Source organism: Balaenoptera borealis (genome assembly GCF_965194805.1).
Source record: "Balaenoptera borealis genome assembly, chromosome: 5".
Lineage (NCBI taxonomy): Eukaryota > Metazoa > Chordata > Mammalia > Artiodactyla > Balaenopteridae > Balaenoptera > Balaenoptera borealis.
The window spans coordinates 6,338,926-6,350,486 of record NC_138862.1 but is presented as its reverse complement, the minus strand read 5'-3'; the positions used below and the strand labels follow the sequence as shown (position 1 = coordinate 6,350,486).

At 41.1% G+C, this 11,561-nt stretch overlaps 2 protein-coding genes and 1 long non-coding RNA gene across 6 annotated transcripts in view; 2 read left to right on the top strand and 1 right to left on the bottom strand.

Moving 5' to 3' along the window:
- LOC309629643 overlaps positions 1–11,561 on the top strand; it is a 545,666-nt gene that overhangs the window by 400,667 nt on the left and 133,438 nt on the right. The window lies entirely within an intron of this gene.
- LCA5L (lebercilin LCA5 like) overlaps positions 1–11,561 on the bottom strand; it is a 49,973-nt gene that overhangs the window by 6,794 nt on the left and 31,618 nt on the right. For 2 of the 3 annotated variants that reach the window (XM_082393802.1, XM_082393804.1), the window contains exons 3-7: positions 10,795–11,309; positions 8,026–8,163; positions 3,597–3,681; positions 2,106–2,212; positions 1,822–1,939 (exon numbers count right to left, since the gene is read on the bottom strand). In XM_082393802.1, coding sequence (XP_082249928.1) covers positions 1,822–1,939; positions 2,106–2,212; positions 3,597–3,681; positions 8,026–8,163; positions 10,795–11,309 — 963 coding nt within the window. Of the gene's footprint in view, positions 1–1,821; positions 1,940–2,105; positions 2,213–3,596; positions 3,682–8,025; positions 8,164–8,402; positions 11,310–11,561 lie in introns of those variants that run through there. The other variant, XM_082393803.1, reaches the window with a different exon arrangement.
- GET1 (guided entry of tail-anchored proteins factor 1) overlaps positions 1–11,561 on the top strand; it is a 54,824-nt gene that overhangs the window by 32,940 nt on the left and 10,323 nt on the right. The window contains exon 5 of one of the 2 annotated variants that reach the window (XM_082393836.1): positions 8,065–8,090. The exons of the other annotated variant lie outside the window; for it this stretch is intronic. Coding sequence (XP_082249962.1) covers positions 8,065–8,075 — 11 coding nt within the window. The 3' untranslated portion in view covers positions 8,076–8,090. Of the gene's footprint in view, positions 1–8,064; positions 8,091–11,561 lie in introns of those variants that run through there. 2 annotated transcript variants of the gene reach the window in all.

Sequence of the window (11,561 nt, the reverse complement as noted above, 5' to 3'; positions counted from 1 at the left end):
TGTTGTTTTTTCCTCCCCCAATAAATTTATTTATTTATTTAATTTTTGACGCATTGGGTCTTCGTTGCTGCGCGTGGGCTTTCTCTAGTTGTGGCGAGCGGGGGCTACTCTTTGTTGTTGTGCGCGGGCTTCTCACTGCAGTGGCTTCTCGTTGTGGAGCATGGGTTCTAGGCGTGCGGGCTTCAGTAGTTGCAGCACAAAGGCTCAGTAGTTGTGGCTCACAGGCTCAGTAGTGGTGGCACACCAGCTTAGTTGCTCCATGGCATGTGGGATCTTCCTGGACCAGGGCTCAAAGCCATGTCCCCTGCGTTGGCAGGCAGATTCTTAACCACTGCACCACCAGTGAAGTCCTGTAGCCTGGTTTAGTAAGAGTGAAACATCCTGAACATCTGTTCAAGGATTCCTGGTTAAATGGATTAGAGTGCGTGGGACTGTGGAAACTTGAGTTACTGAATGAGGAGGTGAGCATGCACTGCCAGGAGGAGATGATTGCAGAATACTGTTGTATGGAAAGATGTCCCTTCCCCTGCAGATCCTTCCCCAGGCACCAAGGAAGCCCTGTGTGCAGCTCTCCCCTCCTCAGAGGACCAGACCCTCGCGGGTTCTGAGCAAACAGCTTCGCTAACAGCGAACCGCTCAGTGAGGCCATCATTTGTGAGGGAGGATGGCGACAATATCGGGTGTGCAAAGAGTTGGAACATTTCCTCATGTGACTACATTCTGGAATAAAATTATTCACTTATACTCTAGGAAAATGAAAATAATACTAGCAGGAGAAAGAAGTATGTTTCAAGAATGGTGTACTCCAATATAAAATAAAAAGTTAAAAAAAAAGTAGATAAAAAAAAGAATTAATGCTGAGCCTGGAAGCCAGTCAAACGTACAATTAACTCTAAATAGCTGTTAATGTTCTGCCCTGTGATACCTGATGAGAATGTTAGCATTTGAGAACATGGGGGAAAGTACTTACCTTCCACGACCTCCCCAGCCCCGCCTGGCCTCCCCGCTGCCGCCCAGGAGCGGGTCTGGTCCCTCCTCCGCTCCAGCTCCTTCCCGGCTGTACGGTCCTCACCGTGGCCGAAGCGCCCTGCCCACCGCCCCCTCCGACACGCCACCTCCTACTTCGTCGCTCCCTGTGCGACCCCTCCTCTGGGCCCAGCGTCCGTGGGACCTTCTCTTCTCAGGGTTCCGCGTGGATCACTTCCTTCTAGTCTCCTGAGCTGCTGTCAGCTCACCCTCAGCCCCTTCACTGCCCCCTCCTCGGAGGGGACCTTCTTTCCAGCACCCACCGCCCTTTGGCAGCCCCACAGGTCTTCCCCAAGGGCACAGGCTCCCGAGGGCGGGGCATTTTGTCCCCAGGGCCCGGAGCAGTGCCTGACACAGTATATGCGCAGAAAATATTTGTCAAGTGAATGAGGAAACTTTCTAGGACAGTAAGAATTACCAAAATGGGACTTCCCTGGTGGCGCAGTGGTTAAGAATCTGCCTGCCAATGCAGGGGGCACGAGTTTGAGCCCTGGTCCTGGAAGATCCCACATGCCGCGGAGCAACTAAGCCTGTGCACCACAACTACTGAGCCTGCTCTCTAGAGCCCGCACGCCTAGAGTCCACGTGCCACAACCACTGAAGCCCTCGCGCCTAGAACCTGTGCTCTGCAACAAGAGACGCCACTGCAATGAGAAGCCCGCGCACCGCAACGAAGAGTAGCCCCTGCTTGCCGCAACTAGAGAAAAGCCCGCGCACAGCAACGAAGACCCAATGCAGCCAAAAAAAAAAAAAAAAAAAAAAGTAAAGGAGACTTTTGAAAGTTGTTAAAATTACCTTCATATTTTCTCTTGGAGTCCTCTTGGTTTGGTAGTTTACTGATACAGTGAGGAATTGCACGGATTATTTCAATCGATTTTTCTTTATGACCAATGTTTCCTCTTGTCTTTTTACCCTATAATTTAGAAAAGTGGCAAAAACATATTTTTGGCAGTAGAAGTAATTTTAAATTGTGTTTTATTTAATGAATACAAATACTTTTTGTATAGAACAAGTGAGTAAAGCTTATTTTTGTAAAGATATGTTTAATTAGACACTGCAAGAATTCAAATTTGCTGTACCTTAGTTGTCCAAGATGGAACATCTTCCGATTTTTGGGTTTCCTGGTGTCGCATACTTGTAAATGAAACACTTTTCCTGTCTGCTTGTACTGACTTTGTTGAAGAAACTACAGAACAGGTATATTATATGTAAGAAACATAGTTTACATTTGGAAGCAATATTGACTTTAAATATAAAAATGACAACTGAAGTTTGTAATGTAATCATAAAACAAAGTATAGTAGATGTTTTCTAAAGATTTTCAGTAAATATATAACATTTGCCAGTTGCACTTTTTCCCCTAGCATCTCGCCTGTTTTGCCTTATTTTGGGCCCCAGAGGTTATGGCTATCACAGTGGTAAAGTACCAAAGAAGCAGGCGTTAGGAGGGTCGGCATTGCCATTGGAGGACACGGCTGTCCCTGCTGGCAGAAGGGATTCAAAACCTAGCCGCGCAGTTGTGAGAGGGTGCGCCGTCGTGTCTCCTGTGTCAGAGCTCTTGGTTATCGATGGTTGGATTGCCCACGCTAAAGGGCATGAACGCTAAGCCCAGCAGCCACTTTCCTTGAAGTGTTATCCCATTTAAATGACCCCATGTTTGATTTTATCACCTTCTCTGCTGGCTGTTGTTCTGGATTATAAACCAAAAGCAAACAAAGGCAGGCAAGGAAATCTGAGGTTGTTGCCTTGAAAAGTAAACACATAGTTACTTGTAGCAAAATGAGAGGCAAGTGTTCCTATTGTGCCTCTTCTGAGCAGAATCTTATGCTGGGAGATCTTGGGGGGGAGGGAATAAGTACATCCTGTCTTGAAGGAAAAGATACTACTCAGCAATAAAAAGGTACAAACTAATGATAGTAGCACAGCATAGATGAGTCTCAAAAACATGCTGGCCAAGAGAAGCCAGACACCAAAGAGGACCTGCTGTATGATCCCATTCATGAAATTCTAGAACAGGCAACCTGAGCTATTGTGACTGAGGAAATCCGAGGTTGTCTTGGGCTGGGGCTGGGGGACCCCTGACTGCCAGGGGCATGAGGGGCACCTCCTGAGATGGGCGGGTGTTCTAAATCTTGAGGGAGGTGGTGGTTACATGGGTATAAGCACTTGTCAAAACCCATGGAATTGCACGCTTAAAACGGGTGCATCGTATTGGGGTAAACTGTACCTAAATAAAGTTAACCTTAAAAATATACACAGTGGCCAACAGATCTACCTAGAAAGTCCAGTATTTGGCAGACATTTTGCATCAAGTTGAAAGTTACCCTCTCATTCACCCGAGTAAGGACATAAAAGCCCGAGTGGAGGATGGGAACACGGGAAAGCCTCTCTATTCTCTTCTAGCTGTTTCAACTATGTCACAGTTTTGTTATTCTAGAATCACAAAATGTGTCTCAATGCCTAACAAAACAATTTTTTTAAATGTCTGTTATCTTGGTGATATAAGTTAGAAAATCTGACTAGATACTTCAAAATAGATTTCGAGCAAACATAATTAAAACATACTTTACCTTTTGGATAATCTTCTTTGTCACGTAAATTTCTAAGTATCTGGTTAGTATAGATGTTTCTAATTTCCAGCTCTCGACCCTTCTCCTAAAGAGAACCACAATACCAATATTTCTATTATTGTTTGCTTTTATCAACCTTGATTTCTTGTAAAAAAACAATTTAAAGTGAGCTCAGTGTTCTTTGAATAAAATCTATAGGTTCCAGCAGAAACAGAAATGGGCCAGATCATTATATATCATTCCCGACATCCAAAAGCACTAGCTTCAGGAAAAAAAAAAAAAAAAAAGCACTAGCTTTTTAACAGAGTAACAAACCATTGTGACGTGGACTATATATTTTTAAATTAATTAATTAATTAATTAATTAATTTTTGGCTGCGTTGGGTCTTCATTGCTGCCCACGGGCTTTCTCTAGTTGCGGCGAGTGGAGTCTACTCTTCGTTGTGGTGCGCAGGCTTCTCATTGCGGTGGCTTCTCTTGTTGTGGAGCACAGGCTCTAGGCGCAAGGGCTTCAGTAGTTGTGGCACGTGGGCTCAGTAGTTGTGGCTCGCGGGCTCTAGAGTGCAGGCTCAGTAGTTGTGGTGCACGGGCTTAGTTGCTCTGCGGCATGTGGGATCTTCCCGGACCAGAGTTCGAACCCGTGTCCCCTGCATTGGCAGGCAGATTCTTAACCACTGAGCCACCAGGGAAGCCCCATTTTTGAGTTGGGTTATTTGTTTTTTGGTTGTTGAGTTTTTCCTCACAGTCTCTGTTAATCTATAAGTTCCCACCCTCATCTCTTTTATTTGTTTCACTTTGATATTTATTTGTTGTGGAAACTGGGTAGTTTGTGCTGTAGAGTTTGCCACAGTCTGATGTTGCTGATTGCATCCCTGAGGTGTTGCTTATCATGTTCCCCTGCTACCATATTTCTCTTAAATTGGTTGTTAGAGCTAAATGTTTAATCAGATCTACGTATGTTTTTTCTGGCAATAGTACTCCCTAGGTGGAGGTGTGTATGTCTGTCAGGAAGTGCATAGCATCAGATGGTTTCCCTTTGTGACGATCATTGCTCAGATCCACTATTTCATTAGAAGTTCCAAAATAGTGATATTCTCATCCTTTCATTCCTTCTTCATTATCGATGGGAATGCCTTTACATGGAAGGTCTTCCCTTCTCACAAATTATTTGGTTACTCTGAGTATAGGAAAGGTAAAAGTAATTGTTTCTTTTCCTTTATTTACCAGTTTTTGAAATAGAGTGCTGGTTCCCTAGTATCCTCTAAAGGTGACTGAGTAATCACCGAGGTGTTTTGTTTTGTAAATATCCTTATGAACTTTCTGATTTCTGTATATTTGCTAAGTTTCAGTCCACACAGTTATCTTTACTGATCCTAAATTGCCCCATCTTTGGCCAGTAAGAACCATCTTTGGCTCCTGAATCTCTTTGACAGTACCCTAATGGTTCTTTGTAAACCTTGCTTTGTAAACTTTGCTTTCCTTGCTTCTCTATATGTCCCAGGCTCACATAGTATAGTTCATGCTCCAGACCTAGAATTTTTTTATGGTGCCTTAGTTCTTTTTAGTGGGTTATGGATTTTGAAGACCATAGTATGTCATTAGGGGTATTCATTGTTAGTGAGTGGGTCACATTAGGAAATATGTATTTATTTTTAAAGATAAAATGTGTCATAAAATCATACTTTCACTTCACTTCACAGTCAGGACTACAGGATTTTTATTTGACCTTATCTTACTTCTGTATTTTCTTTCTTCCATCCCCCAAATCCCAGTTCTCAATGACACCAACATAGTTCATTATGTGCTTTATCCCATAAGATATATACAACAGTCTCAAAATAACCGTACCAACTCTGTCATCAAGAGTGTATTTCACTAGGCATATGCAGTGAAATTGATGTGTTTTAAGTCTCTTGGAATGGTGTCTCTCTGTGACATTATGCCTACACCGGAATACACAGTTTTTTTTTTTTTCATTTTACTCTGGATTTTTAGGGAACTTTTTTTGATTTTTTTTTTTTTTTTTACATTTCATTCTGCTTCATAATTACACAAAATATTTACATATTTCCAAAGTCAAATCTACCAAAAAGATATTCAAGGGAATCTAGGTTCTATAGCTGTCCCTTCTACTCTATTTTCTCCCCATTTCCACTATTATCCTACTATGCTTTTTTCAAAATATAAGCAAATTTGTAGATATATTTGTATTGTCTCCTTTTCTTACATGATGGCATACTACACACTTCCCTCTGCCTTCCTATTTTCACTTATCAATATATCCTGGCGATTGCTCCATATTACAATATAAAGAACCCTCATTCCATTTTACAGATGCACAGAAATCCATTGCGTATATTTACTTTTCTTTTTAAAAATAAATTTGGATCTTACTGTATATAGAATTTTGTATCCTTCTTTTCATTAAGCATTTCATTAATTATTAAGCTTTTCTCCTGTCAAAATTGTTTTTTAATGACTGTATAGTATATATGTGCACATGGCTGCATATGAAAGCACAAACTTTATTTTAAAATTCCCTGATTGTGTCTACATATGTGTGTGTGTGTTTGCTTTGACCAGTGGATCTTGAAGCCTCTTCTGTTAGACTTCTAAGGTAGTTCCTATAGCCACGCCCATTTTCTGGCATATTCTTCTCTCTGAAGTTTCCTGAGGCACCAGAGAAGAATGAAACAGAACTCTTTTCCCTGCTTTACAAAGGGAGAGTTTATATCCAACTTTCTTCCCTGTCTCTGAGTGCTCTGAAGGCTCCCGGGAAACCTGTATTTCCTGTTTATCATAAAAGTTAAAGATTCTTGTCTTAAAGAATCATGCTTAAGATTTACTAACTGAGGCTTGAACGACCTATATTTCCTAAGTATTTTATCTAGCTTTTCCAACTTGTTGCGCATTTTAGGAATCTTGAAGGCAGAAAGAACAAAAGTCTGAAAAGTAAATTTTTTTTAATGTTTTTTTTTTCTTTTGGCCGAGCTGCACAGCTTGTGGGATCTTAGTTCCCCAACCAGGGATGGAACCACTGGACCGCCAGGGAACTCCCCAAAGAAAATATTTTTAATTCTCATTTTTAGGGCAGATTTTTAAAAAATTGAAGTGTAGTTGCTGTACAATATTATATGTTACAGGTGTACAGTATAGTGATTCACAATTTTTAAGGGTTAAACTCCATTTATAGTTATTATAAAATATTGGGTATATTCCCTGTGTTGTACAATACATCCTTGTAGCTTATTTTATACCTAATAATTTGAACCTCTTACTCCCCTACCCCTATAATGCCCCTACCCCTTCCCTCTCCACACTGGTAACCACTAGTTTGTTCTGTGAGTCTGCTTCTTTTTTGTTATATTCACTAGTTTGTTGTATTTTTTAGATTCCACAAATAAGTGATATCATAGAGTATTTGTCTTTCTCTGTCTGACTTGTTTCACTTAGCATAATACTCTCCAAGTGAGGGCACTTTTTTTTTTAAAATTAATTAATTAATTAATTAATTTATTTATTTATGGCTGTGTTGGGTCTTCGTTTCTGTGCGAGGGCTTTCTCTAGTTGCGGCAAGCGGGGGCCACTCTTCATTGCGGTGCGCGGGCCTCTCACTATCGTGGCCTCTCACTATCGTGGCCTCTCTTGTTGCGGAGCACAGGCTCCAGACGCGCAGGCTCAGTAGTTGTGGCGCACGGGCTTAGTTGCTCCGCGGCATGTGGGATCTTCCCAGACCAAGGCTCGAACCCGTGTCCCCTGCACTGGCAGGCAGATTCTCAACCGCTGCGCTACCAGGGAAGCCCGGGCACATTTTAAAAGACAGTTTTGTAAGCATATTTGCAAGTGAGGCTTTAAAATGAATTTATGTATATATAAAGTAGATAAGCAACAAGGATTTACTGTACAACACAGAGAACAATATTCAATATCTTGTAATAAACGATAATGGAAAATAACCTGAAAAAAATATAACTGCATCACTTTGCTGTATACCCGAAACTAACACAATATTGTAAATCAACTATACTTCAATAAAAAAAATGAAAAAATGAATTTATGGGCCACAAAAATTACTCTAAATATTTTAATGTTATAAGTGAATTTTTTAAATAGAAAAACTTATTTTGGGTTCCACTAAAATGTTAACAAAGTACAATATTACTTCATGTGATGAGATAAAAATGATAATAAGAAGTCTTGTGAATGAATAGACAAGAGTTTTAATTTTTCTAATTACATATTCACCAGGCTGTTAACTGATTCTCATAATTTCAGATCCTCTGTTCATATGGTTGTAGGGAAAAAAGTTAATTTGAGAAAGCTATACTTGAAGTTAAGTAATTTAAAGATATATTAGGCATAAATAGCTCTGATATTTTGGGAAGCAGCATTTCACAAATTTTGTTACATTTTGCTTTAAAAGAAGTACCTTAAGTTTTTGTTGAAGGTGTTTTACTTCCATTTGCAGAGTCTTTGTAGCTGCTTGAGCTGCTGAGGTCTTCCGGTTCTCAAAGGCCAACTGCTGAGTAAAGGTTTTATTGTTCAGCCTCAGTTGTTTCTCCAAGCTCTGAAAATAGTATATATTTCAACTCTCTGGAACCAGTGTAGTATCATAAAAAACTTCGACTGTAATGGAACTAATTACAGTTATGAAAAGTGCAAAATTTTAATACAGTTTTAGTGGATGGCTTATCTAGAGGACACATATTAGAACTAAATATTACCACACACACAAAAAGCCAAAAAATTCCAGATCCCAACTCTAGGGAATAAATATCATGTTTCCAGCCTAATGTTTTTTACACTCTGGAATTTGGTAAAAAAAAATTTTTGGAACAGATCCTGAAAAATCAATAAATAAAATCAACGTTATACTTTACAACTAAACCTAAGCAGTTCTGTTGAAATGAAGTATACCGCTAACTTGGCATGGCGCACTCCATGAAAACCTTTCAAGTCTCTCTTGCCAAAGAGTTGACCAGCGTCAGTGCAGACCATCACGCTCCGACTATGATTCTCAGATAACTGAGACGGGAAGTTATGATGGGGTCTCACAGAGCCACACCACGTGGACGGATTATAAGCCAATGAAACGACTGACTTAGCACAGTAACCATCTATAAGTACGAAGGACTCACTGTTGCATATTCGCCTTCTCTGTGGAACAAGAACTGTTTTACTGGAGAACCGTTTGAGCGGGACTTTGACAGGAGCTTGGCCAAAAGGCGTTTTCTTTCCTTCTTTTCCATAAAGTGTGGTTTCCCTCATTACAACATTAATACTTTCTCATTAAAGTGGAAAATATGGTAAGCTAATAGGACGAAATGATCGCTAAAAATCCCATTTCCTAACATATTAACATTAAAAAAAATACCGACATGTTTTGGCCCACAAACTTTTTCTCCCACCAAATGCCCTACAACCAAATGAAATTTCCCATACAACCAAGTGCCTCCGATAAGAAAATAGCTGGTTAGTTCTCAAATTCTTTTTGGTTTTGGTTGTAGTATAAAAACATGAGCTACTTAAACATGTTTGTGTAAAAAATATGTAGATGAGATACAAATACATTTACTTTCACATGACAGACAGATGCTAAGATGGATCCAATCCTACCTGAAAGGCCAAACGTTAGAAGTCTGGTACACTATTTACATGAATGAAAAATGAGATGGCTCATTATTTCCTGTAGCTCCCATATCCATTTTATGTGAGAAAATTCTCTTTGAAAATAGAGGAGGGTTTTACCAAAAAAGAAATAACAGAAAAAAAAGTGGCTGAAATGAACTTCACATCTTATTATTATTTCAAGATCATTGAAAATACTTGTCTCTCACCATTAGGGAATTAAACAGTAAATTACTTCCATGTGTGTTTATGTCCACAGAGACCAAAACTACCTAATGTAAAATAGGCAGAATTCTCAATATGATCAGAGTGTTCTCCCAAATCATCCCTTGCAATGTAATCCCCAGGCTTTTGACCACCATGCACCCTTGAGGAATATCTATCTATTCATTTCTAAAATTATTTAAATTCCTTTTCCCTATCTGTCCCCAGGAATATTACCTGGGGAAATGTTCTATTTCTAGGACATTAGAAATGTCTCGACAGACTGATGAGGGAGAGAACAAGGAGGGGGGTGGCGAGGAGATGCACTCAGGGTTTAGGGAAGTAGCCTTTTAAGAAGGCAGTTTGGAGTAGAGGCTTGCTTTCTAGGAGAGGTTTCCCACAACACAGCACAGCACAACCCCCTTCAGCATGTGAACACACTCCCCTGACCTCAGCAGCTGGACTGCCTGAGAGAACGGTCATTTCCACATAAATGAGCCCAGCTGTAGCTGAGCAGAACCGCACGGGGCCTTCCCGGGACAGAACCCCTCACCCCACCCCCTGCAATGTCCTCCGCCTGCCTCTGGTCTGTAGAAAAACTTTATCCTCTTAGGCCTTTCCTGAGTTGCAAAGAGTAAATTTAATCAGAGAAATGAGAAAATGCAGAAAGAAAGGCAAATAGTCAAGAAAGACAAAATAATAACAGTTTAGTCATTAAACAAAGTCAAGGACCTTTAGTCCCTCCTCAGGGGCTACAGTTAATATTCTGAGCCATGTCCTGTGAGCTGTTCTGTAGATACTGAAACCCCATCAGGTGGAAGAAGTCAACTGCATGCTGCCCATCAGCATGGAGACCGCAGTCGGGTTGGAACCAGAAGGTTGATGATGCTGACTCCCGATTACCTCACCACCAACCAATCAGAAGAATGTCCACGAGGTGATCACACAGCCCACGTCCCCCCTCCCTCACCCTGTCTTTAAAAACCTTTCCCTGAAAGCCATCAGGGAGTTTGGGCCTTTTGAGCACTAGCTGCCTGGACTCCTTGCTTGGTGCTCTGCAATAAACACCTTCCTTCACTACAACCCGGTGTCAGTAGATTGGCTTTACTGTGCGCGGGCAAGCGGACCCGAGTTAGGTTGGGTAACACAGCCACAGAACCTCTCGCTCAGTGCACGACAGAAGGCGCTGTTTCTCTCTCTCCTGTGGCCCTCCCCTTCCCCGCCCCCTCCCCATCAGACACCACCATCTGTGAGTTCTTGCTCAGCACAGCAGCTGGTAGTGCTTCATTCCACAGGCATATATGATGAATGAGCACCCTCTATTAACTTTGGAAACTTAATGTTTCTAGACCTCTGAAATACAGACCTGTATTTGTTTGTCATTTCCCTCCATTTTTGTTGTAAGAACAGACAATCTTTGAGTAAGCTCATCCCTCTCTGCAAGATTTTTGTCTTCAGAAAGTTTCTGCAGTGCCTGCAAGGCGTCTTTAGTCTTCAACAGCTCGCTATCTGTTTCTCTAAGTTTCCCAGACACGGCTCTTTCCTTTTCCTGGGATTTCCTGAGTAGCTGCCTTAAATTTTTTACTTCGTTCTGATGTTTAACCATAATTTGAGGTAGATTATTTTGTGAATTCTCATATTTTCCTATAGCTTTCAGGTGCTTAAGCTGGAGTTGTTTCAGAAATTGGTTTTCTATGACTGTGGCCTCCAGTTTGCGGTGTAGATCAGCTACTTCATTTTTCAGTTCTTTAATCTTATGAAGCCTCGCTGAGAGTATGCGGTGAGCCATGGCATCTCGTCTCTGGGCCGCCACGCTGATCTGAGAATTTAAAAATGGTGCATTCCAGTTGTGCTTTTTCTCCCCCGAGATTTCCTTCTGGCCTGTGTAAGCAGATAATCCAGTTTGTTACTAGTAATGTGTATATAGATATGTAGATATGTAAATATGCAGGCGTGTGTAATACCCCCTGCCCCCTGCCCTCACACATATACATACACACACACGCAAACTAGAAGGGGAAGGAACTAACACTGAATGAATACCCATGCTTTAGGCTAGGTACTTTATGTTTAGGTATCTCATTTAATACAATCCTTTAAGGTCAGTAGTAGTCTATTTTATAGCTGGAGATT